We start from the raw sequence: 26,071 nt of genomic DNA on the forward strand, positions 1-26,071 counted from the left end.
CTTAATACTTTTAAATCGACTTTAAATAAATGTCTATATATGGTTACAATTTCTTTCCCCTTTTTCAGACATCATCTAATTCATCCTCCCTGCTGTCTGTCTCACCCTCGGCTGCTCATTTTATTGCCTCACCCTTGTCCTTGACCTCTGCTTATTCCCAGATTTACTCTGCTTCGTGTCCGTTTTATAAGAACCTCATCATTCTGTTGCTCCGTGTGCAGGTGTGGCCCACTTATGCAGACACACACACGCACACACGCACAGTGATAATGACACCCCTGTAGCCACTTGAGGCATATAATTAGAGAGCAGACATGTGCTGACTCTTAACGATAGGTATTCTCTAGGCTACGGGGCTCACCCATGACTGCACCCTCACATTTACAGTGCATCTCAAAATAAAAGATGTACTCCCTCAGGTTCAGAAATAAAAGCATGATGCAGATTGTTTGGAATTTGCACTGCCATGTAGTGTAACAAACAGAGAAGTTAAAGCGGTGTATCATTACAGATAATCAGTGTTGGGTTACTAAAAGTAGTGACACTACTAATTTAACTACAATTTTCAGTAGCGTTACTGTTTTCAAAAGAGTGTCGCTGTTCAAGTAACCATATATTTTCTCCAAGTAGCAAACTGTATTTTTGTAATATTGTATGATATTGTACTATACGCTTGAATTTACTCATTCTTGTGTGAACAAAATGTTGACTCTCGTGAAGCATTTGGGAAGTCTGATTCAATTAGTGAGTCGATTTACTTGGTTCATTTAAAATAACCAATTAAGGTCTGCATGAAACGGAAGTTGCGGTAGTCTTTTCTTTCCAATTGTGACATATATCCGAATGAAACGGTTTCTCCACAAGTAAAAATGTAGGGCGGGACTTGATTTTGTCCATCGGGAATTGATTGGATCATTGTGGTTTGGTATTATTGTGATCTCATGTGAGTGATAGATTGCCCCACCCTCGCACCAGATGAGATGTCGCTGCCAGAGGGAGGGGAAGTTATTTTGATTAAAGATTACGAGGGCACACATTTATAAAAAAAATTATGATGTGCATGGATAAGTAATTTATATTAAATACTAGTGTTGTCAAAAGTATTGACTTTGGTACCAAGTCGGTACTGAAAGCGCTTACACAGATACACACGGGAGTGTTTAGGGATCCGCTGATAGACACCTGCTTTCAAACACTGTGTAAGCGTTCGGAGAAGAGCATCAAAGATGTCTATTTACAACATGTTTTTGAAGCGTTGATCTTTGTAGCCAATCACAGACATATCTGTTGAACACATGAACACAATGGCCAATCAGAGTTGTTTAAGAATCCGCTCAATATGCTAGGGGGAAATGCTGGTATCGTCACATTTTTAAAATTTTAGTACCAACTTAGTACTGAAATCTGTACTTTTCACAACACCAATAAATACTGCGATATTCCATAGAAAAATAAGAATTGTCCATTTTGATTGGTGAAATCATTGGTGAAATGGTGACTTTAAAAAAAGAGACTCATTTGAAAAATATTAAAATATTTATTCTGATCATTTTACAAAATTATGCTTTTCATATGTTTTTGACTGTTATTTCTTTTATTGGTTGTATAGTATAAATTGAATTGTTCAAATGATATTCAGTGCTTTCATCTTTATAGAGAATTATGTATATATCTGATTTATTTATTAGTAGTTTTTAGTGTAGCTAACTACATGTAGCTTGACAAACTACAGTTTCAAAGTAGCTTCCATAACACAGCAGCTAATGATGTTATATTTCAGTATTCATTAATGCTCTTCTTTTGTAATGTTTTAGGTAGGCCTATATTTATATGTATACAAAACAAGTCAGCTGAAAGGAAGCAAATCAGACACAATGTGGGAGTGCTATGCTTTTCTGTCTGTCTGGATTGTTGAGATAATTTTGACATGATGACAATAATGCGTTTGTGCCAGATTTTAATCTTCTGAAATCTTCACAGACTGGTCATTCCCTCTGGTGCCTTTCAAGGGTAGCAGACAGTGGAGAATTCAGCAGTGCTATTGTTTTATGAATCTCAGACATCATTTGTGCCGAACCCGAATGCTTACTCAAATATCTTTAAAAAAAAAAAAAAAAAAAAAAAAAATGGGCCAATTGGTCTGCTTCAGATCCTAAAGCCTATTTCTGTTCTCCAGACCAAATTCATGATGCTTCAGTACATTTATCATAGATAAGGAGTGCTGTCCTTTGGCTATTGTTCCTCTGTCATTTTTCATCACTGAAAAGTGTCATTTACCCTGGAAGAGGGCCAAAGTACAGCACTTCATAGCGTGCTACAAAACTACCTCAGCGAAGGTGCCGTTAGTGGTAGAACCACAAAAAACCTGTTAAATAACAGCATAGTATACATGGTGTACTTTTGTGGTGACACTAATTATTTTAAAAGATTGTTCCGGGTTCAGTCCAAGGATACAGTGAGACACTATGGAAGTGAATTGGGCCAATTCATAAGTGTTAAAATACTGTTTCAATCAAGATGTAAACAATATAGGGGTTAACATGATTTTAGTGTGAAATAATCCCTTAGTAGCGTTTTCTGTGTAAAGGTATTAAATATCAACTTAAACCTCATTGCCATGATAACGTAATGCCGAAAACCTTAAAATGATCGTAAAAATCACAAGAATTTTATAGCTCAAATAAAACAAGTAAAAAGTTTAAACAAAAAAATGAATGCGCACTACCGTTGATGTTGATCCGTTGATGTAGATGTTTTTTGAAATACGCTTATCGAGGATGCATTTGGTCAAAAATACAGTGAAATGTTAATGTTGTGAAATATTATTTTCTATATTAATATATTTTTAAATTGTAATTTATTTCTGTAATTACAAAGCTGAGTTTTCAGCAGTCATTACTCCAGTCTTCATGATCCTTCAGAAATCATTCTAATATGCTGATTTGGTGTTTAAGAAACATTTCTTATTATCAGTGTTGAACAGAAACAGTTGTGCTGTTTATTATTTTTGTGGAAACCATGATTTTTTTTTAATAGAATTTTTTGTAACAATGTGAAAGTCTTTGCTATCAATTGAATGCATCCTCGCTGAATAAAATTGTCTTTCAAAAAAAAAAAAAAAAAAATCTTACTGACCCCAAACTTTTGACTTGTAGTATAAGTGCTAATATTAAATATTAAGCTTCAGATGTTTGCTTTTAAATCCTCCTAAAATTGGCCCCATTTATTACTATTGTGTTCCACTATAACCTTTTTTTTGTGGTTATCAACATTGATAAGCTGCTGTAGATTGATCTTAAAGGGTTAGTTCACCCAAAAACTTAAATTCTGTCATTAATTACTCACCCTCATGTCTTTTCACACTTGTAAGACCTTCATTCATCTTAAGAACACAAATTAAGATATTTTTGATGAAATACGATGGCTCAGTGAGGCCTCTATTGCCAGTTAATTAACACTTTCAGATGCCCAGAAAGCTACTAAAGAGATATTTAAAACAGTTCATGTGAGTACAGTGGTTCAACCTTAATGTTATGAAGTGACGAGAATACTTTTTGTGTGCCAAAAAAAAACAAAATAATGATTTTTCAGCAATATCTAGTGATGGCTGATTTCAAAACACTGCTTCATGAAGCTTCGAAGCTTTACCAATCTTTTGTTTCGAATCAATGGTTCAGAGAGCGTGAAGTCACGTGATTTCATTAAACGAGGCTTCGTTTTAAGTGTTTCGGAATTTCAATAGTTCACGTGACTTTGGCAGTTTGATACGCGATCCGAATTACTGATTCACAACAAAAGATTCGTAAAGCTCAGAAGCAGTGTTTTCAAAAATCAGCCATCACTAGATATTGTTGAAAGGTCGTTAACTTTTTGTGCGCCAAAAAAGAAAAAAAATTTCTCGTCGCTTTATAATGTTAAGGTTGAACCACTGTAGTCACATGAACTGTTTTAAATATGTTTTTACTAGCTTTCTGGGCATCTGAAAGTGTTGTCTTTCTGGCAATAGAGGCCTCACTGAGCCATCGGAATTTATCAAAAAAATCTTAAGTTGTGTTCCAAAGACGAACGAAGGTCTTAAGGGTGTGGAACGACATGAGGGTGAGTAATTAATGACAGAATTTTCATTTTTGGGTGAACTAACTCTTTAACTTGTATTAAACCCAGAATAAAAGCGAAAAATTTCCACTTTAAATTGAGTTAAAGACATTGACATATTGTGTCATAAATCAGCATTGTTCTGAGCTCAGCATCTTTGAGCATTTTCATTATAAAACATGCTCGCAAGTGTTTGCATTCCTGTTACGGTTATCCCTCATTAAGCATGTAAATCTGTGTACACAGCTTGCATAGATACGTGCTTGCCATGTTTAGTACCTCAGAACGGGGTGATTTTCTTCAGATACGGAGGCTCACAGTAGGTTTGTCGTTGCCTGCTGCCCAGGAGTTAGAGTTTAGGATTTAAAGCAAGGCAGTGTGACATGGATTTGCCGTAGCTGGAAGGATTTGGCAGACATACTTAAGAAACCATTGCTCTCCGACTGCATAGTTTTCTAATCTCTTTTGGGCCCATGTCCCCACTGCAGAAAGACTTGCTGCCCTCTCCCACACAATTTAACACTATTTTAGTGGAAAAGGCCAGTTGAGTTCAGATATTTGTCTTTTTTCCCCCAGATATAAAGCTAAAAACAAAACAAGACTGTGTACCTTTTGGATAATTTGAGCTGCTGTGTTTAAATACCTCAACATTGTGATTTAACTGGCCTGTTTATAGTCCTCACTGTGGATGGTTGTAAATGCTCTGAGAAAGACAGAGAAACTTACACCCTGTGCTACTGTGTTGAAACATTTCAGTCAAATATTGAAAAGCCAAGCAGACACCTTCAGTGCTTTGTTTTCTTTTCTCTTCTGGGCTTCTTTACTGACGGGTGGGACTTTTCTTAGATTTTCAGTGACCTGTAAACAGGCCTAAATTTGGGGCAGGGCTTTTCAGTGTGGGAGCTTCTATGCTAACAACACAAGAGTTTTGCTTTATGGGCCACATTTATGGAAACAAATTGAAACTTATCCTGAAATGTATGTAATTACTTATAATAAAAGTTTCAAGTATGTCACAGCTGTAACGCATGAACTGTTTCTGTCTCTCTCATGCTTGCAGATCTCGGTGGGTAAACTGCTGCCATTATCATGAACATGATGCAAACCCTGCTTCTCATCCTGAGCTTGTGTGTCTGGGGTTGTCATGGCAATGCCCGCACAACACCCCGAGTGCACCTGTCATATAAAGGTGAGAAATTTGGATTTTTTTCCCAGTTTTTTTAATTATGCGCGCACATCTTTTTAGTTATTCATTCTTTTCTGAGTAAACAATATATTACTGGTGTGATATAACAAAACTAGCAGTATTTAACATAAATTTATCCATTGTTAATAATAAAATGTGGCACAGAGGTGATCAGAATTATTATACATCTCATTATCACATTAAAAGATACAACCATTCAGTCAGAAACGTGAAACATTTTGCGTATGTCTTTAGAGATCAGAAGTTTTTATCCTGGATATGTGAGGTCATTTTAAAGTGTCATTTTTAAACCTGTATGACTTTCTTTGTTCTATGGAACACAAAAGAAGATATTTTGAAGAAATGTTTTTGTCCATAAAATAGAAGTCAATGGTGTCTAAAACAACATTGGACCCCATTGACTTTTCATTGAATGGACCCCTGTTTCAAAACCCTGATCTTAGATGATAACTTTTATGATCAAACTGTCTTAAACAATAAATATTCACATTTGACACTTAAATTGTCCTAAATGCATTAAATGTGGAAACTTTTATTTTTCTTTTAATTTGAAAGGCATGTTTGCGTTTTCTAGAAAGTCTGTGAAATATAGTTTTCATGCTTTGTGGAGCTTCTGAGTGGCTTTTAAATTTCTCTCTTTTCTTACTATTCCTCATGTCACACTCTCTCTCTCACTTTCTCACTTCCTGTCTTCCTGTGTATGTTTTGAATCTGGCACCAGCATGCCTCATCTCCCAATTAATGCCCCAGAGAGGGGACTACCCATCATCCCCTCTGCAGGGGGATGTGTCACGGCGGGGCACAAAGAGATGCAAGCAGAGCGAGGCAGATGTTTGAAGTTTAAAAGTCAAATCTCTCAAACACAAAAGCATTAGCATTTTTTCCCCATTCAGTTCGCAAATGACGGTCAAATACCGTGCTTGAAAAGATACAGTGGCATTGTTGAAGAGATATTGTTTTATATAATGAAAGACACTAGGCACAGCTGCATGCAGACACATTTATAATACTATTTTGCCCACCCGTCTGACAGAAGCGCAGCAGCACAACAGGACAAAGTCTGACATGAATTCGCGCTCAGTTCTCAGAAACTGTCACACACAAAACCTAGCAGGTGTCTCTGCAGTGGAGCCCCATTACTTTGTATAATCCATCAGAAAGTATTCACACACAAATAGAAACACATAAACTCACACACACACACTTACAGTCTCCTCCGCAAGGTATATTTAGTACACAACCTGGTGGCGTGTGCCAGCCTGTGCCATTTCAGCAAGCTGAGGCATGGTTCTTCATGACACCCTACTGTCAGGATGCTGGGCTTTCCTAACAGTGTCCCGACCAGGCGCTATGCAACAATTTTTCAGGCCACACTGAAATTGAAAATGCTGCGCAACACAGCAAACAGCAAATCGGCATACTTTTCATGGCTTTCCAAGTGGAATTTGAGGGATTTGTCATAATTTCCAATGTTACTGAACTTCCACAGTCAGTCTCTCCATTTTTGATGTTTAATATACAAACAGTATGACCCAAAACTATTTGGACACTTACATTTTTTTTATTTTATTTTTTTTATTTTAAAATTATTTATTTTATTTTTTTATTTTTTATGATTTAATTACTTAATAACTTACATACTCCTGCAGTTCTATCATGAACCCTGACGTAATGCACTTCATGTTGTTGATAACAAAAAAAATTATATATTTTCTTTCTCTTTGTATTTTTATATCAATATGGTACAAGATTATAACCACAACTGGCAAATACAACACCTCCCCCCCCAATAATTATGCTTTATCATGGTTAATGAAAACATATAGAATTAGGCTTTTAATTACATACATTGTGCGTTCTGAGCTTTTATACATGTTAAGTTTCCGTCCGAACTGAATGGACCAATATGACTGAAACCAAATTTATTTAATTGTGCATTTGTGGCGTGCATTCGAATCACCATATACTGTGAACGCGTTCAACAGCACACTCCAAGATTTGCATGAGCTGTTCCTATCGCAACGCCAATGATAAAATATGCGACCCATTTGAATTCCTTTAGCGTTTTCAAGTTGTAAATTCTCATAGAGGAAGTCAAACATAATCTAAAACAGCCACATAAACTAAAAAGACTGATGAAAAGAGGAGAAAACATCATCTTGCACCGAATTAAAGCTTTTTAAACTACTCATGTCCACCCATACTAGAATTTATAACGTTTTATTGTATTTATTGTGGTAAATTGATTAACTTGTAGAATTTATAATAGATAATCTGTTATAATGTATTTTTCACTATAGATTTAAATTACAACTATGGCATGTATAGTTTCTAAATGTGTAGGTTGCTATTAATCAATATAAAAAATAAAAAAAAGAAGTCAATATTGGCCTAATGAGGAGCCATCAGTGGTCTCACCTGTTGTTATAGCCTTATTGTAATAAATGCTATAGTTAAACAATTACAAGAACTATGGTACATTTTCATTAGGGCAAGTACAAGTAAGAATCAAGAGCTTTAAACTCTGAACCTCCTTGAATTATTGACCAAACAATCAGTTTTCCCCATGTGTAAATGTTCTGTTCTAATGATGACTGATAGGAAAAACCTGGCCTTCAGACATTCCAAGAGATGACATTCCGAAATCAATTAAGAGCCTGATGAACTGAATAGGAAATTAACATTTTCAATATAAAACAATGTTAAGTAAAGTTAGTTTGACTTCTTATGGTACTTTGAAGTAGAAAATTCTGTCAAACGGATAAGGTTCCAAATGCTTAAATAATATAAAATACATCATGTAAACAAGTAGTTGTCAACTATAGGCTGTTACTTTATTGCAGTTAGGTTATGGAACAACTATGCATGTCTGGATAAGATTCCACAAAAGACCAATTTGCAAAAGTAAACAAATAAATAAATAGATGTCATGACGGAGCATGCCCTGGGACCCCGCTAAAACAATTCACATTTCAGCCCCCCCCAATGCTCAAACCAAAACTACGCCCTTGACTAAAATATAGTTCTCTTTTCAACCAAAATATTTCACCACAGAGGTTTGTTAGGTTGTAAATTATGAACAATTATTCAAAATTGAGAAAAATGATTATAGGTTATTTAATTGTTGTGCATATGTGGTTGGAAAGCTTAACAGTCAGCACAACTTTTGTTTCTTCTACTATTTTTCAGTGTTTTAAAGGTTTTACCCAGCTGTGAGTTAAGGTTTATGTTAGTCTTTGAAATACAGTATGTGTGAGTGTCTTAGTGTGTAAGTGTGAATGTCTGTGCACCCGAGTGTTTGCAAAGGTGATTATGACCCCGGGTTGACTGGGGTTATAATGTGCGTAGGTGACAGTGGGATAGATCCCTGTTCTGAGAAACAGGATTGGCTTGTGGCGTTTGAGGTTTATTATTAGCTTGTGTAGTTGCTGTGTTTACCTCGGCCAAAGCACAGGGAAGCCCCCCAAAGCATGGCAGGGCTCACTGCCAGCAACCTGCTCCAAAATGCCACAGAGACAACAGGAATGTTTGGGGCTTTAGCCGGTGTCATCCAGCCTGAATCCATCTTCACCCCACAGCAGGGCCACTGGCTTTATCAGAGTCAGGTATGAAGTTTGAGTTATGGTCAGGGTTGGGTTTAAAGACTTGGGACTCCCATTCAGGGGATCTGAATCTAAATAATTCTGCTTTACGCTCTTGAAATCATTGTTTGTTTGTCCATTTATGCACTGCTTCTCAAGACCAAGATGAGTGACTTGAGTGCATTAAGAGAGTAACACTCAAATTCTCTGAGTTCTCTCTGGAACCAGGCCACTTTCCCAGAGTGCCACTTAAAAACTGACAGCAATGCCTGCTTATAAATGTGGGAAATGTTTTTGGAAAGGGTATGTGGTTAAATTAATTCTATAAACCTGAATTACAAGTTAGAAGATCAGAAACAGAGCTATGGGAGATGATTTCTTTTCTCTAGTCTGTCTTAAGTGGCTTTTCTCCCGAATGTCTATGGGAATGAGATCCACCTTCAGAATTACACAGAAATCTCTGCAGATTTCCACAGCCATTCATGAAGTTCTGCACATCCAATGGCCCTTGAGTGTTCGTTTATTCAGTATTTTGGCTAATTGATTTTGCTTGTGCTACATTTAATACATTTTGGAAATGTAAATCCATTCTACAGATTCAAAGAATCAAACCTGACACATAAAAGGAGAGGGGGAAAAAGCCAGCAGATTTCAACTGGGCCTGGATTTTATTGTTGAAAAATGCTAAATAAACAAATAAGGGTAGGCAATAAGATCAAAATCTTTTATCACAATGTAAGTAATTTTATTTCATGATAACAATATATGTCACGATATAGTTATTTTTGCCTTAAATAAGGTTTTTACGATATCAAAATTTTTGATTCCTTTGAAATTTCATAATTCTTGTCACCAATTTCAGTATCACAAATAATAATAATAATTTTTTTCTAGCCTAAGTAAAAAACAACTCTAAAGCTTACTAAAGACAAGTAAACAGTCAGTGATAAAATAAGAACAAAGAAACTAATTACAAACATATAGAAAAAATAGTATATAATATACTATATAACTATACTAGGCTACATAAATTGTAAAAAATAATCAAATATATAAACACTGCACAGTCTTCACTGTGCAAAATTAAATATACATTCATTCTTATTAAAGTTACAAAAGTGATTCAGTCAAGAGCAGTGAGAGATTTTCTCTTTTTTGTTTGATAAACATTAATGACACAGAAGACTGCACTTATATTAGGTTGCTGTCACTTTAAGACCGAATGCACAGATCTAATATACTGATTCACATGTGTTTTTTTTCTCAACTGTTTAAGTTAATTTAAGACATAAATGACTGTGTTTACAAGGATACTTGCAAAGATGGACAGTTTGACGCACAAGGATGTGTATTTAACTGTTCAAGCCCAATTAGGCAGCAAAAAGAACTCTGTTCAAGACTCACACACTCTATGAGCACTGTGAGTAGCACTCAGAAACCATTGTATAGAAACAGCGTGCAGCGTGCGAGTTCTCTTTCGCTACGTATTGCACTTCAATGGCTTAAAATCAGTTGTTTTTAAACCACAATGCTTAAAAACGCATGCAAATGATAAACTTTCATGACCACGCAGCACAGCAACGTCACATGAACATAACCACTATAGAGAAGATGGTCGAAAATCTCAACCGGTTGACAAATTTCTACCGGTTAGTCATGTCTACCAGTATATCGCCCACACCTACAAACAAATTAAACATGCACTCTTAAAAATAAAGGTTCTTTATTGGCATCCTATGGTTCCATGAATAACTTTTAACATCAATGGAACCTTTCCATTGCACAAAAGTGGTTCATCTATGGCATCGCTGTGAAAACCCTCCTTTTGGAACCTTTATTTTTAGTAAAAAATTAGTTTAAAACAGAAGCTGATGTTACTGTATCTCCTATGTAGAGGTTCTCTTAGTCATACTTTGTGGTGTTAATGGCAACAAGGATGAAGGCATTATTGTTCACATCAAAAAAGGGTGACCTCTTATACTGGGCGCCTTGTGCAATAAAGAGTGTATTTCTTGAACACATCTGTCTAATTTGTATTGATACAGCTGCTTAAATTCAAGCTTATCTTTGTCGTTGGATCAAAGTCTCGCAAATGAATACGAATGGGTTTTTCTTTCATATATGACCATCCAAGTTTCTTGTGCAGAGTGTTTGTTGGCAGATGCATTTATAATGAGGTAATGTAGAGTTTTGCATTTCATCTACAATCAACATTTCCTTCCCTGGAGAAAGGAATTCCTCACCAATGAGACACTTCAGCTTGACGTCCTTTCCTGTGAAAAATGCTCTGGGTTTTTTCTTCCATGCTGGCCTTGAGCTTGCCTCCCATGTCCAAGTAATGATCTTGGCCTTTAAAAAAAATCCAGGGCAGAGTGGTACAGAGGAACCGATTTAACAACATTATTAAAAGTCAGATCTGTGAGGATTCTCATGATACTCTTTACCCTTTTTTTCCAGTCATCTGGCATTCAGCCTGCAGAGATTTTGGCTTTCAGCCACAAATTAAATGCAAAATAATGTTTGAAAACTTGTTGGATGATGGGCTAGCATTAAAGGGATAGTTCACCCAAAAATGAAAATTCTGTCATCATTTACTCGCACTCAAGTTGTTCCAAACCTGTATTTTAAGTTGATGGTCCCCATATTCTTTAAAATATCTTCTTCTGTGTTCAGCAGAAGAAAGAAATTCATACAGGAACAAATTGAGGGTGAGTAAATGATTTTCTTTGTTGGGTGAACTATCCCTTTAAGGAGACGCTGTCCACTCACATAAAAATTGTGTTTTAGAAATTGTTAGCTCAGTGTGGCAGTTTTGTTGAGTACAGTGATCAGATGCTTCTGTTTTTAAAAAAAAAAGACACAGTGGGCCAAACATATTCATAATTCTTTGCAGTGGAAAAAAAGTCTAGGGACTAGTTTGTAAAAATAGCATATGCTCGTGACAGACTACGTCAGTGCTCAGCCAAGATATACAGTATGGATGCCTGTGAACAATAATGTGATCTGATCCCTCTCACTTGTCAGATTAAAATAGAGCTATGCAGAGAAATATGTTCAGTGAAGCTCTCTTACTGTTTAAATAAAGGTCAACGGTTCAGCTTGATCCCAAAACTAGAGTAAATCCAATTCTGAATCCATCATTGCACCATTGAGCATAACTTAAAGGAATAGTTTACTCAAAAATGAAAGTTCTGTCATCATTTACTCACCATCATGTCAAGAGGAGATATTTTGAACAGTGTGTCACAACAATGGAATTCAATGATTTTTACTGTACGGACAAAAAAAGGAACTTAAATATTTTTCAAAATATCCTTTCATACAGGTTTGGAATGACATGAGGGTGAGCAAATGATGACAATGTTAATTTTTGAGTGAACTATTCCTTTAACTTGTATTGAACCTAGAACATACCTTTAACCAAGTGGCTACAAGTGCACCAGAAGTCATTTTTGAATAAAAGAGCTTTATAAATGTAATTAAAACATATTTCCCACTGGAAACCTTGTGCATTTAGGTCATGGCCTAAATATTTTGATTTCCTAAAAAAGTCTTTGGCCATATGGTGATAAAATCAGTGAGGTAGAGCAGGAGCAGCTTTTGGAAAGAAGCTGTCAGGGCCGACTCGCAGCAGGAGTTTAGACGAGGCTCAAACTAGAGACATCCAAAAGAAATATACAGATGTGGATAGTTCGCTATATTTTTTATACAGTCTGTGTCTATTTTCTGAGCAGACTGAGCTGAACTGCTGACGCAGCTCCTAACATTTCAGTCTCGTTCAGACTTACTTTTTTAATGAGATGTCCTTTTTCATAAATGCTGTCCACCTGCCTCCAGCGATTGAGCTGCAATTACTGTTTTAGATGTCTCAGTGAAATCATGACACTCCTTTTAGACATTATAATCTTAGTTTTGCTACAACATACACAAGAAGTTTTTATATGTGTGTCTCCCAAGGGATAAATCCAGTTTTCCACTGCACATTAATTGAGGGGTCTGGCGTCTTATTCCTCCCACAGCATTGCATAATGTTTTTTCTTACAGGCAACAGAGGGGCTGTTAATAATCGGACAGTTTTCCCTAACTCATTGTTCAGCATGTTCCACAGTTATCGGCTTGTCTTTGTGTATTAGGCCTGAGATTTTTACAACCACAGAGTCTCCCGGCAAATCTGTCTTGAGAACTCTCAAGTGCTCCTCTTCTTCACATGTCTGGGACCCTAATGAGTCCTAATGACCCACTAAATTAAACACAACCTCTCAAACATATATTGAGATAATCAGATTTGTGAAAATACTGTGTGCTATTCAGTATTTTCAGCCATAGTTGAGGCATAAAGAATAGCACACGGTGATGCCATCTGTGTAGTTTGTTGTACATTTTAGGAGATATTTTACATTTTAACCTCTTTGAAACAAACATCTTCATGACTGTTCCTATGACTCCAATCCATGAAACAGATGAGACACTGTTGTTTCTCTCCAGTGGCAATGTTAGAATTGTTCTGACGTATGTCCATGTGCAAAAGATTATAAATTCATATAATTAATTGAAAAAATATGCCATATTTTCTCATTAAACACATTGTAAAAACTGACTGTCTGCCGTTGGCATCATCGCTGTAGTTAGGTTTGGCAAACATAAAATGTTTGCAATTGGGACATTGTGAGTGGAAAATCTGACTGCTTTTGTCCTCCTTAAATGATGCCATTGTAAATGTTATTAAACTTGATTTTGACTCATGGCACAAGCTGCCAAACACACATACACACTCTCACAATAAGAGTCACAATTGTACCAGCCAGCTGGAAAAACATACTAGAGGCAGACCTCCTCAGACATACATCATTGCTCAGTCCTGTGCAGTTAAAGATGCAATGTGTACATTTTAGGAGGATCTATTGACAGAAATGCAATATAATATACATAACCATGTTTTCAGTGGTGTATAAAGACCTTACATAATGAACCGTTATGTTTTTATTACCTTAGAATGAGCCATTTGTATCTTAATTTATTATTATTATTATTATTATTATTATAGTATTTTATATTTATTTATTGTTGTTTATTATAAATATTTTATAAAGTATTTTATATATTATGATATTTTATTTTATCAATTAAATTCTACAATAAAACAACAATAAAAATATCAAATATATTTATTATGTATTTGATATTTGTTTTTTTTTATATATAAATATTTTATAAAATATTTGGTATATTATAACATTTTATTTTATAAATTAAATTATATACAATTTATATTTTATTATAAAAACAATAAATACATTTCATTATTATTATAAATGTATTTGATATTTATTATTTTTAGATAATAATAATTAACAATAGTAAATGTATTTGATATTTATTTTATAATTAATAATAATAATAATAATAATAATAATGTATTGTAATAAATCAATAATAATAATAATGCATGTTTATTTTTTTAATATAATAATAATAATAATAATAATAATGTATTCGAGTTTTTAGTTTTAGTTTTTTTAGTTGTTTTTATAATACAAATAATTGATCTTTTATTATAAAGCTATATTATTTCTAAGTTGTTGTTGTTGTTGTTTTTTGTTTTTGTTTTTTTAGAAAAATCAAACATTGATCATTTTGTGTCAATTCCTTTTTGAATGACATCACTTCCTCACTTAAGGGATATCACTTCCCTTCTTTCAGGTGTGAAGCTTTAGAACGTTATTACAGTGGTAAAGGTCAAGGTCTGACCTTACGTTCGCAGGCTGTCAGGTGCCTCCTTACTGAATAAAGCGAGCTGCCCTCCCTTGCCAACAGATAGTGGATTTTGTGGATGAAGCCTGCTGGACAGGGATGAGAGAGCGTGCTGAGAATAGATCCATGGCCCCAGTGCACAGCAAGCGGTCTGGAATCCCAGCCTGTCCCTGTAGATCGGGCCAGGGAGATTCTGTACATGACTGGAGGATCACCCACACAGCTGCCAGAACCACACATACACACACACCAGCACACTTCGCCACCTAGTTAGAGCCCTAAGGAAAACACCTAATATGTGGCATCTCACCTGTTCTCATGTGATCTCATGCACAGTACGTGTGTTCACATATACTGTCTGAATGACTAAATGTTATTTAGGTCGGACCTTCAGTCAGACCATTGTTTCCTTTCAAAAATGTATACAAGAGGTTAATCAGTGTCTTTATTTAATACATTATCTAAAACTCTTTCCACGTACTTCGCTGTGACCTTCCTGTCACCGGCCCCGTTCTATTTCTGTTTATCCAATGTGTAACGCTGGACAGGCGTTTGGACGAGAGCACAGTAATACCTCTGAGATCAAAGTGGTGTGTGGCATGACGCTAACATGGAGTAATTTATAGATTCGGTCTGTGTCAGTTGCGTCGTTCCACTCTGCTAAACTCACACACTTACTCTCGTACTCTCAGAGGGCAACGATGTCAGCACGTCCTCATAACCTCAGATTTATGTTTAAAGTCAACTAGCTTCTTCTCATATCTTGGCCCAACCTTCACTCTGTTATTGTATGATGTATGTAATTATGTTTTTGGCATTTAAAGCTTTCTGAACATGGATGAAAACACTAAATATTTGGTGTAAATGCATTGCTTTAATTGGTGGTGTCTTTGGGGAAATTAGTGGCTGAATGTGATAGAGACGGGGAGCAGACACTTGGTACACTGGAGCACGGCGTGCTTAGACAGCTGAAGCCGTCTCTCATCTCTGCACCTGCTCTGTTCTCCCTTGTGTCCTCCCTCAGAGAGAAAGAAAAGAGAGAGATGGAATCTACCAGCACCTGCTGTGTGAAGAATATGACAGATAAAGAAGCCTGAGTTGAATAAAATAAAATAAAATAAACATTATTAAAAATAGTTTTAGATTTATTTATTTTTTACTTTTTAATGTTTTTAAAAGAAGTCTCTTCTGCTCACCATGGCTGCATTTATTTGATCCAGAAATACAGCAAGAACAGTAATATTGTGAAATATTTTTACAATTTAAAATAACTGTTTTCTATTTCAATATATTTTCATATATTCATATGATGGCAAAGCTGAATTTTCAGCATCATTACTCCAGTCTTCAGTGTCACATGATCCTTCAGAAATCTTTCTAATATGCTGATAAACATTTATTATTATTATTATCAATGTTGAAAACAGTTGTGTATAATTGTCCTAGTCTCTGACCACAAGAAGTGTTAGAACTAAAAGATCTGCAGGAGAAGGGAGTGAAACCTCTAAACAAACAATCTGAAGGTTGGATAATTTAAAAGAATTAATTAAAGCATCCATACTACCACTGGTACTTGTAGAAGAGATATTGTTGATGTAAACTGTTTTGACTTTTCTCTTTCTTTCAGAGTTACTGGAGACAAAAACCATACGGCCGTTCAGTTTCTCCTTCAACACCAGTGACTACCGAATTCTGCACATGGACCAAGACCAAGGCCGGCTCTACCTGGGCAGCTGTGAATATCTGGTCTCTCTAGACATGCAAAATGTCAATAAAGAACCCCTTATTGTAAGACACTATAGAATTATTGTATTGTGGAATAATTTTCTCTTATTGTAAGAAATAAATACTAAGTTGAGTTAATTTACTGTAACTGAACCTTAACTCTTCCAATTGTATGGTAGTTTCAAGGTACTTTCTTAGTGAAGTATTTTTATTAAAAAAGTTTGTGTGTTTTCAGATTCACTGGCCAGCAACGGCGCAAAGAAAAGGGGAGTGTAAATTAACTGGCAAAGGTGGACAGGTACAGGCTGTTTGATATATTATTGAATCATTTTGACAAAGAACAACATTCTTTGCTAAAACACCTTGTTTTTTCTCTCATTTGTGTGTTCTCAGGGAGAGTGTGCTAACTTTGTGCGTCTGATTGAGCCATGGAACAGGACTCACCTGTACACCTGTGGCACAGGAGCGTATAAACCCATCTGCACCTTCATCAACAGAGGCTGGAGAGCTGAGGTACACACACACACACACACACACACACACACACACACACACACACACACACACACACACACACACACACACACAGACACACACCATAATGTTTACAGTACAGCAGTGTTCATTTAGTGAATGAAATAATGAACAAAATGTTGACAAATGTTTTTGTGTATTTCATCAGCAATAGCACTGTGTTGACACATTTTTTTTTTTAAATCTTTTTAATCATTTTTCAACATGTTTGAGAATATATGGTTAGTGTATGGTCTTGTACAGTTTTACAGACATTTTGCATATTATCATCAAATAATATGTTACTTTTGTAGACTAGAATTATTTACCAGTTCAGTCAGAGACTTAAATGGTCTAAAATGAATGAATGTGTCAAGGAAATATTGGCTAAATTTAAAGGACATTTTTGAAAAAGGATGAAAATGAACTCTGCAGTACAGTCACTCTCATTATTCATATGGTGTGTGTGTGTATGTGTGTGTGTAGGAATACCTCTTCCGGCTTGTTCCTGGGTATGTGGACTCTGGAAAAGGAAAGTCTCCTTATGATCCCCGGCAGGAGAATGCAGCAGCTCTGATCAGTGAGATCTCTCTCTCTCTTTCCCTCTCTCCCTCTCTCCCTCCTGCGCTCCCTCTGTCTCTCAAAACAAAAGCATGTAGACAAGCTCCAAAAAACACAACTGTTTTTGCTCAAATTTTGCTCTAAAATACACTACTGTTCAAAAGTTTTTACGCTTGTTAAGAATTTATTTATTTATTTTGAAGTTTTTGAAAGAAGTCTCTTATGCTCACCAGGGCTGTGTTTATTAATATAAATACAGTAAAAACCATGAAATTGTGAAATATTATTACAGTTTAAAATAAGTGTTTTCTATTCTAATATATCTTAAAATGTAATTTATTCCTGTGATGACAAAGCTGAATTTTCAGCAGTCTTCAGTGTCACATGATCTTTCAGAAATCATTCTAATATGCTGATTTGGTATTTAAGAAAAATAGATAAATTTAAGATAAATTTCTTATTATCTTATTATCAAAACAGTTGTTCTGCTGAATTTTTGTTTGAAACAGTGATATTTTTTTTTCAGAATTCTTTGATAAATAGAAGGTTCAAAAGAACAGCATTTTTTGAAATAGAAATATTTTGTAACATTATAAATGTATTTACTGTGATTGTGATCAATTTAATGCGTCCTTGCTGAATAAAAGTATTTATTTCTAAAAAAAATCTTACCAAAAGTCTTACCAACCCCAAACTTTTGAATGGTTGTGTATTTTATCAGCAAGATATTGCACTTTGTAGAGTAAAAGTTGTATAATTGTTTAAACACAAAGGTTTTGGTACCTGATATACAAATAGAAATATTTATGAAGTTATTATTTTAAAAAGTACTTATCTTGTGATCTTGACCAACTGCAGTCATGGAAATGTATTGGCCTTTAAGCACTTCTACTTGTATGAGAGTCCTCTGGCAGTAGAAATGGGCCAGTATATAGTATACATTTATCCAGTCTTCATCCATCATAATCTCTCTCTCTCTCCGCATTACTCTCATTCTATTGTCTTCAGATGGGAACCTGTATGCTGGAGTACATGTGGACTTTATGGGTACAGATCCAGCCATCTTCAGAACCTTGGGAGACCGTCCCGCTGTCAGAACCGAGCAGTATGACTCCCGATGGCTGAACGGTACGATATGAGCAAAGGAGTGAAGTGATTAAAATGAAAAGACAGACACTTATTCTCTTTACAAATCTCTTTATCTCTCCATCAGAGCCAGTGTTTATAAAAATCCAGAAGATTCCAGACAGTGCGGAGAAGAATGATGATAAGCTTTACTTCTTCTTTCGGGAGAAGAGCTTAGATGCTTCGGGGGGCAGCGCTCCAAGCGTCCTCGCGAGAGTAGGCCGAGTCTGTCTGGTGAGAAAATCCAGATGCTAGACACAAGTCTACTACTCTGACTTAATAATCAACTTTTAATCATGATGATTTTTGTCATGCAAATAGGTATGTAAATCAGATGAACCCAAGGTTTGTTTAAAGTCTAATCTTTATCCGTTTGTGTGCGTTGCCTTCAGAATGATGATGGAGGTCAAAGGTCATTGGTGAATAAGTGGACGACGTTCCTCAAAGCACGACTGGTCTGTTCTGTGATTGGTGCAGACGGTGTTGAGACCTACTTTGATGAACTCAGTATGTCGTATGTTTTTCTTTCCTCCGTGATCACAACATGTCCATGATCAGCTCTCTGTTTGTCTCTGATGCCTGATATCTGTTTGTTTTAAAGGGGACGTTTTCATCCAGAGGACCCATGATGAACGGAACCCCATCGTGTATGCTGTGTTCTCCACAGCTGGGTGAGATAATCTCTCATACAAACATCTAAAATACTTACACTTCCATTCAAAGGTTTGGGGTAACCACGTAAATAGGCAAGGCATATGCAGGCTTTTATATATGAATTCTAAAGATAAAATATTATTTGAAAAAAAAAAAAGTTATATTCCTTCAAATCAGTGTTTATATTGATTGTCTTCTGTTAAATTAGTTATTATGCCAATGCTGTTTCTGTCTTTTCCTCTCCAGCTCTGTGTTTAAAGGCTCTGCTGTGTGTGTGTACTCAATGGCTGACATCAGAAATGTCTTCAATGGACCGTTCTCTCACAAACATGGTCACAACTATCAGTGGACACCCTACACTGGCAAAATCCCTTACCCTCGCCCGGGGACTGTGAGTATTGCTTATAAAAACCAGTTTTATATCTTATTGTTTATTCTTTATCTCATTCTATTTTGCTCTTTCTTGCTTTTGCTTTATTGTTTAGTGTCCTGGAGGAACCTTCACCCCTGATCTCCACACCACTAAAGCCTTCTCTGATGAGGCTGTAAACTTTGTGCGTGCCCATCCGCTGATGTATCAACCTATATATCCAATACACAAGCGCCCCCTGGTGGTCAGGACTGGAGTTGATTACCGTTTCACCACCATTGCTGTGGACCTGGTGGATGCTGTGGATGGAAGATACGAGGTGCTCTTCCTGGGCACAGGTTAGACATTTTTGACTATGTCAGATTCTTCCTATTTAGTTACATGTAGGATGAGCATGTGAAGGTGCACTGTTGCAACATGAACCGCCTAATTGCAACATGAACCGGGGCAGTCGTGGCCTAAATGTTAGTCAGTCTGGTAACCCGAAGGTTGCAGGTTCGATTCTCAATACTGGTAGGAAATGACTGAAGTGCTCTTGAGCAAGGTACCTAACCCCCAATCACTCCCCGGGCGCCACAGCAAAATTGCCGCCCACTGCCCCGGTTGTGTGTGTCTACAGTTTGCAGTGTTTGTGTGTTCATTACTCACTGCTCTTAATGTGTGTACACTAACATGGATGAATTAAACACAGAGGACAAATTTTGAGTATGGGTTACCATACTTGGCCTTCACATGTCACTTTCACTTAATTTGCACAATTATAAAAAAGATGGCCAATCTTATTGCTTTAGTTGTGATTCTCCTTTAACTTCAGATCGTGGAACAGTCCAAAAAGTGATTGTCTTACCAAAAGACATCAGCACAACAGAAGAGCTCATTCTGGAAGAGGTTGAGGTTTTTAAGGTACAAAAATACAGATTTTTCATGACTTTTTGCTGTTACATAATCTGTTTGGTGGAAATGACTGTAAAAATACCATAATGCATGATTTTAAATTTTTCCTTCTAAATTTTTTAGACTCCAGCAGCTGTCAAAACTCTGAAGATTTCTTCTAAAAGGGTAAAAATGACCTAGTTTTAATAATCCTACATGCATAAAACCAGTGTTGTTTTAGTATTATTAACATACTGTTATAGTTTTTGTTAATATTTTGAATTATACTATTTTATATTTTCTGTTTTCATTTTCATTTGTAAAAGTTTTTGTAATTCAGTTGTACCTTTTGTCCTTTTTATTAGTTTTTAATGTCTGTATAGTTTTTATTAAGTTTTAATTTATTTAGTTTTAGTTATTTTAGTACTTCAACTTAAACAAAATGAAAATGAAAGTGTTGCAACTAGCTGAAATAAGTTTTTTCATATTTGATGTTCGAGCTGCAACACCTACAAATCAGTGCCAGATCATAAAAAATCTGTGCTGTTTTTTAAATGTTTCCTCTTTCTCTCTTGCGGTTTACAGCAACAGTTGTACGTGTCCTCAGAAAGGGGTCTTACCCAGGTTTCCCTGCACAGGTGTGCCGTTTATGGCAAGGCCTGTTCAGACTGCTGCCTGGCCCGAGACCCTTACTGTGCCTGGGATGGAGAACACTGCTCTGCTTTCACCCCGGCTACCAAGAGGTCAGAGCACATTCATTTACCCTGACAGGTGGTCCATGAGCCTAACTGTGTGCAAATGGATATCTAGACTTCATTAAGAGCCCATTCTTATACAACCTTTGCATATTGGTCTACAACAGAACTACTGAACCATTACAAAATAAAACATTAAGTTTATTTCACAGTGAAAATAGTCAGTAAGCTTTTAACCATAACCATCTGTGAATGAATCCTTAGGAGAAGCAGAAGGCAAGATATCAAACACGGAGATCCCTTAAGGCAGTGCAGAGGATTCAACGCTAAAGGTTTGTAAACAGCCTTTTATATGATACTGAATAACAATGCCAGAGATCTTCAGAAACTTGAATGTGGCCCTTCTCTGATGCTCTCAGTAGAGAAGCGTCTGAGGGAGACGGTGCAGTTTGGGGTTGAGGGCAGCAGCACTTTCCTGGAGTGCCAGCCGCGGTCCCCACAGGCCACCGTCAAATGGCTCTACCAGAAGGATGGCAAGCGAAAAGCAGTAAGATGCTCATGTTACCATTATACCTTTTTAAAGAGAGAGTTCACCCTAAAATGCTAATTCTACCATCATTTACTCACAGTGTACAAAAATTCTGTATAATTTATGGTAAAAACTGGGAGCTATAGTTTCCAGAACTGTACCATAAAAATGTGGCAGCAACATTTTAGGTTTTATGGATATGACTTGAATTTACAGTACTCTATATATATATATATATATATATAAACACAGGTTGGCATGTGTAGAATTTAAAGCTCATCACAAGTAGCTTTTTTTTTTTTTTGTCCCTTTAAAATTACATGAAATGTATTTGGGAACTTACCGTAGCATTTTGTTTTACTGTTAAAATTACTATAATTGTTTACAGTGCAATCTCATGTCATTCCAAACCTGTATGACTTTATTTCTTTTGTAAACACAAAAGATGTTTTGAAAAAAAAAAAATTCTCAGGGTTTTTTTTTTTTTTTTTTTTGTCAATACAATAATGGGCTCCAATGTTGTTTTGGACCCCATTGACTTTCATTGTATGGACAAAAACAGTTGAAACATTCTTTAAAATATTTCCTTTGTGTTTCACCTCATTAATTTAGAGGACATAAAAGACTCCTTTTCTCTTTCAGCTCAATCGAGACAAAGAGGTCTTGAAGACCGGGCATGGCATCCTGCTGAAATCTCTCACCCAATCGGATGCCGGCCTTTATCACTGCCTGGCAACCGAGAACAACTTCAAACACACCGTAGCACGCATCTCCCTACGGATTCTGGACCGGGAGATTGTGGAGGCGTTGACCGAGTCGGATGTCTCTGTAGAACCAGAGCACCACCGCCACCATTCCCATCACCACCTTCCACCCCCACCCCCTCCCCCACAGTCCAACCCACCTCCTCTCCAGCTCCACCCTCAGCCTGAAGTGCGTCTCATCAACCAGTACTGCCAGTCCTACAGGCAGCAGATACAAAGCCCACCACACAAAGCCAAACGCAACAACCGCAGGCACACAGGAGAACAGGAAGAGGAGGAGCTACAGGAGCAGTGAATGGAACAGCATCCGAGACCCTTTTGACCATGTCCCATCCATGTGCCCCCTCATTATGTACTTCCTCCATGCAAACTCCTATTCAGTCCCTTTAATAAAATGATTTATTAGTCATTCAATTGATTCATTAGATGTATCAGACTGTGTCTGAACTAAATTGATTCCCATTTTGAGGTACAGTTTGATGCACTTAGCTCCCCTAACTAATATAAATCTGGTTGTGATGTGCTCACTTCCATAGCTAGTGTTAGACTACACTGTTTTCTAAATAAATTCCTTAAAACGTTCAGCCACACCAGCAAAACTACTGCCATATTATGTAAAATATAAGCTATTCCCTTTTAAGATTCAGTACACAGATCACTGCAGTGTAAATACTATTAGAATCATTCAAAAATATGTTTTTGCTTTGCATTATAGAGGCATCAAAAGGTGTTTGGGGTTGGATTTAAAGAAAACTCAGATTCAGTTGGGCATCTCTAAACACCCAGAATATTAAATACAGCGTTGGAAGAAATGTTCTAGTACATTGGAAGATGTTTGGAAGTAAGTATCTGCAAGACTATAATTATAGCACAATATATCTTGCCATCATTTTGACCACTGAAGTTTTTACTTTACTTGGCATTTGTAGTTTTTTTATAGCGTTTTTTTTATTGCAAAGTCCTTTGAAGAACAGATCCATTTGAATGGAGGACTAGGAGTGACAGTTAAAAATAAAATGAATATATATAATAATATAATATTTAAAACATAAAATTGGAAAGTGATTTATTCCATTTTTATGTTTGAATTAATAAATTGATAACTTATTTCATTTTATATTTCATTGTCATTTTATCTTTAAGTGTCATTTCTAGCATTTCTAGTCCTCCATATATTTGAGCTTGATTTTAGTCTTGATCCATGAAATTGAAAGCCTAGAAGTAAGCAACTTCCACCGAAAGTGATATTTCTGTATCATTTGCATGGTTAAACATGTTATTTCAGATAAAACTTCAGATTGATTGTGAATTAAAAATCATTAAAAATAACAATATTGGTTACAAAAAAATACATTTAAAATGTTTTTACATTTCAAATATGTGGATTATCAAAATATGTATCTAATACTAAAAATATTATATATTTAGTTTTCTTTTTGTAGTGGAACAAGCTGCTCTAATTTCAGGATTTGTAACATGATTGGATCATTGCCCTGGAAATTTTAGTGTTTTATAGGACAAAACAGTGGACCAAAATAAAAGTCATTGGATTTGCGAAGATAAAAATGTTTATAGGAATTATGCATCAGAATCTCTCCCTTGTAATGAATGAAATCAGATATAGCTGTAGTGTGAAAAGCCTCAATATGTACTTCACATTGCAGTTTTGAAAATTTTCATCTTTTAATGTGAAAGCAACCAAAATACGAGTCAGTTATCCTCTTGTTTTGTCTTGTATTGTTCGTCCCCCAGCAAACAGAGCTTCCCTGATTTGAACTGCTGTATATAGATACAGTTTTTCAGTCTGGTCTCTTCTATCTTTGACTCTGGACTCTGATGATAGTCGGACCACTAAAAACATTCTCATTCTCAATCCATAATCAAAACATGTTGTATTCCACGGTTTGTCAATGGTGATATGTGGTCATGTTTTTTGCTTGTGTATAAACACAGTATCTGTGCTTTGTGTTGTGTGACAATGACACATGTACATAGAAAATGTATGTATTCGACTAGTCACTGGTCAGGATTAAAACTAACCTCCTCTCTTTCCTCATCTCTCCCGTGACTCTCTGTCTTTCTCTTTCTCTCACCCACACCATACAACATATTTATTGTGAGAGTGTACATATTCATGTGAGTTGTGCTCTTTGGTGGTGGGACAGGGCTGGTTTTGATGGAAATTGTCATTTTATGTATTGCTTATAAACAGGACCAGGACACATGGAGAGATGCTGAGGAGAAAGAGGTAGATGTTTTTGGAGTAACTGTAATAGTATTTTAACATTGAAACACATTTAAATTAACCTTGGGGTTCTCAAGAAAAAAAATATGAGTAAAAAATCAGTTCATTTCATCAGTTGGCATTAAATGTGAGCTGATAATTGTTCTGAAAATGTAACAAAATTTTTGGGGGGCACACAACACAATTCATATTTGCCGAGTGTTTTAAGCCAGAAATGTCTACCTCTTTGAGCACTTTCTATGGAATATCACTTGGCACCAAACTAAAGGACTAAGGCAAAGAAAATGTGTTGTATAATTTTCTTCTGGAAACATCTACTTTGTCTGGTCTACTAATGTCATTATTTTGAAAGGATAAGAGACTGTTTCTCTTCATTGGATGTTGGAGGCATATTTATAATGACTGTGTATAAAAAGCGCTCAATGAAGCGCTCTGTGGTTTCAATCCCAGACATGTTATCTTGTCTTGAAGGGTGAAGAACTAACTCTAAGTCCAAACCACATTTCTTTTCTCTCCACAGAGATGTTATTGTGCAGAATGACATTTGAGTCTGTCTCTGAGGAACTTTAATGCCACATAGACTTTCTTTGTTCTGTTGTGTCTTTCCTTTGGTGTTGGCTGTTGAACTAAACAGAAACTTCCTAAATATGGTTGCTTCTTGAATATTTCCTCTTTGTATTTACATATGTTTGTGTAGGTTTGTGTTAATGTGATTGTTTGTGATAAATATTATTTTATTATCATGGTATTCTGGGGTTTGGGATAGGTGTTTTTTAAAGCAATAACAATAAACTGCTGTTTTCGTTTTTATCCAGTTTTTTTTTTTTTTTTTTTTTTTGTCTGAACACCCGATATGTTTTTATTTTATATTAATATAATACATTAAATTATATTGCATGTATATTATATATAATACTGTATATTATACTTATTTTAATTATATTTTTTAAAAATGGGTTTAAAAAACATTACAAAGATTACATGAATACTTCTTAAACTGTTGCTTACTTGTATTTCCACATTAGTCCTGTAGGGGGAGGTCCTATGCATCCCACAAATATACAGAACACAAAACTTGATATATCTTCCCTTGGCAAAAATAACATTACTGGGTTTGTGGTTAAGCGAGAGAGATTTGGAAAAAGACCGTTGTTGAGTTAAAAGTATGCACAAACAGAAGGAAATATCCAACATAAAGCTGTGGTTAAGCTTGGCGGTCCTACTGTTTGGATGAAATCTAACACCACTCCTGGTTTGGCTCAACTGAAGTTCCTTCTTCCTGAATGAACTCAAAGTGAACTACTGCTGCACAAAGACAGACCAGTCTTTCAAACAAGACTGAGACAAACTGCAAAACAGGCTTGAAATCTAGTCATGATCAGA

At 35.9% G+C, this 26,071-nt stretch overlaps 1 protein-coding gene across 2 annotated transcripts in view; it reads left to right on the forward strand.

Annotated features, from left to right (window-relative positions):
- sema3gb (sema domain, immunoglobulin domain (Ig), short basic domain, secreted, (semaphorin) 3Gb) overlaps positions 1 to 25,498 on the forward strand; it is a 40,291-nt gene extending 14,793 nt beyond the window's left edge. The window contains exons 2-18 of one of the 2 annotated variants that reach the window (XM_051903196.1): positions 5,156 to 5,284; positions 16,262 to 16,422; positions 16,595 to 16,657; positions 16,753 to 16,872; positions 17,359 to 17,452; positions 18,442 to 18,561; positions 18,647 to 18,792; positions 18,951 to 19,065; positions 19,160 to 19,229; positions 19,459 to 19,603; positions 19,698 to 19,920; positions 20,397 to 20,485; positions 20,600 to 20,641; positions 21,041 to 21,198; positions 21,415 to 21,482; positions 21,570 to 21,697; positions 22,322 to 25,498. In XM_051903196.1, coding sequence (XP_051759156.1) covers positions 5,185 to 5,284; positions 16,262 to 16,422; positions 16,595 to 16,657; positions 16,753 to 16,872; positions 17,359 to 17,452; positions 18,442 to 18,561; positions 18,647 to 18,792; positions 18,951 to 19,065; positions 19,160 to 19,229; positions 19,459 to 19,603; positions 19,698 to 19,920; positions 20,397 to 20,485; positions 20,600 to 20,641; positions 21,041 to 21,198; positions 21,415 to 21,482; positions 21,570 to 21,697; positions 22,322 to 22,738 — 2,259 coding nt within the window. In that variant the 5' untranslated portion in view covers positions 5,156 to 5,184 and the 3' untranslated portion in view covers positions 22,739 to 25,498. The remainder of the gene's footprint in view (positions 1 to 5,155; positions 5,285 to 16,261; positions 16,423 to 16,594; positions 16,658 to 16,752; positions 16,873 to 17,358; positions 17,453 to 18,441; positions 18,562 to 18,646; positions 18,793 to 18,950; positions 19,066 to 19,159; positions 19,230 to 19,458; positions 19,604 to 19,697; positions 19,921 to 20,396; positions 20,486 to 20,599; positions 20,642 to 21,040; positions 21,199 to 21,414; positions 21,483 to 21,569; positions 21,698 to 22,321) is intronic. The other variant, XM_051903197.1, reaches the window with a different exon arrangement.
- The last annotated feature ends 573 nt before the right edge of the window (positions 25,499 to 26,071 follow it).

Source organism: Ctenopharyngodon idella, chromosome 8 (genome assembly GCF_019924925.1).
Source record: "Ctenopharyngodon idella isolate HZGC_01 chromosome 8, HZGC01, whole genome shotgun sequence".
In the NCBI taxonomy this organism is placed as follows: domain Eukaryota; kingdom Metazoa; phylum Chordata; class Actinopteri; order Cypriniformes; family Xenocyprididae; genus Ctenopharyngodon; species Ctenopharyngodon idella.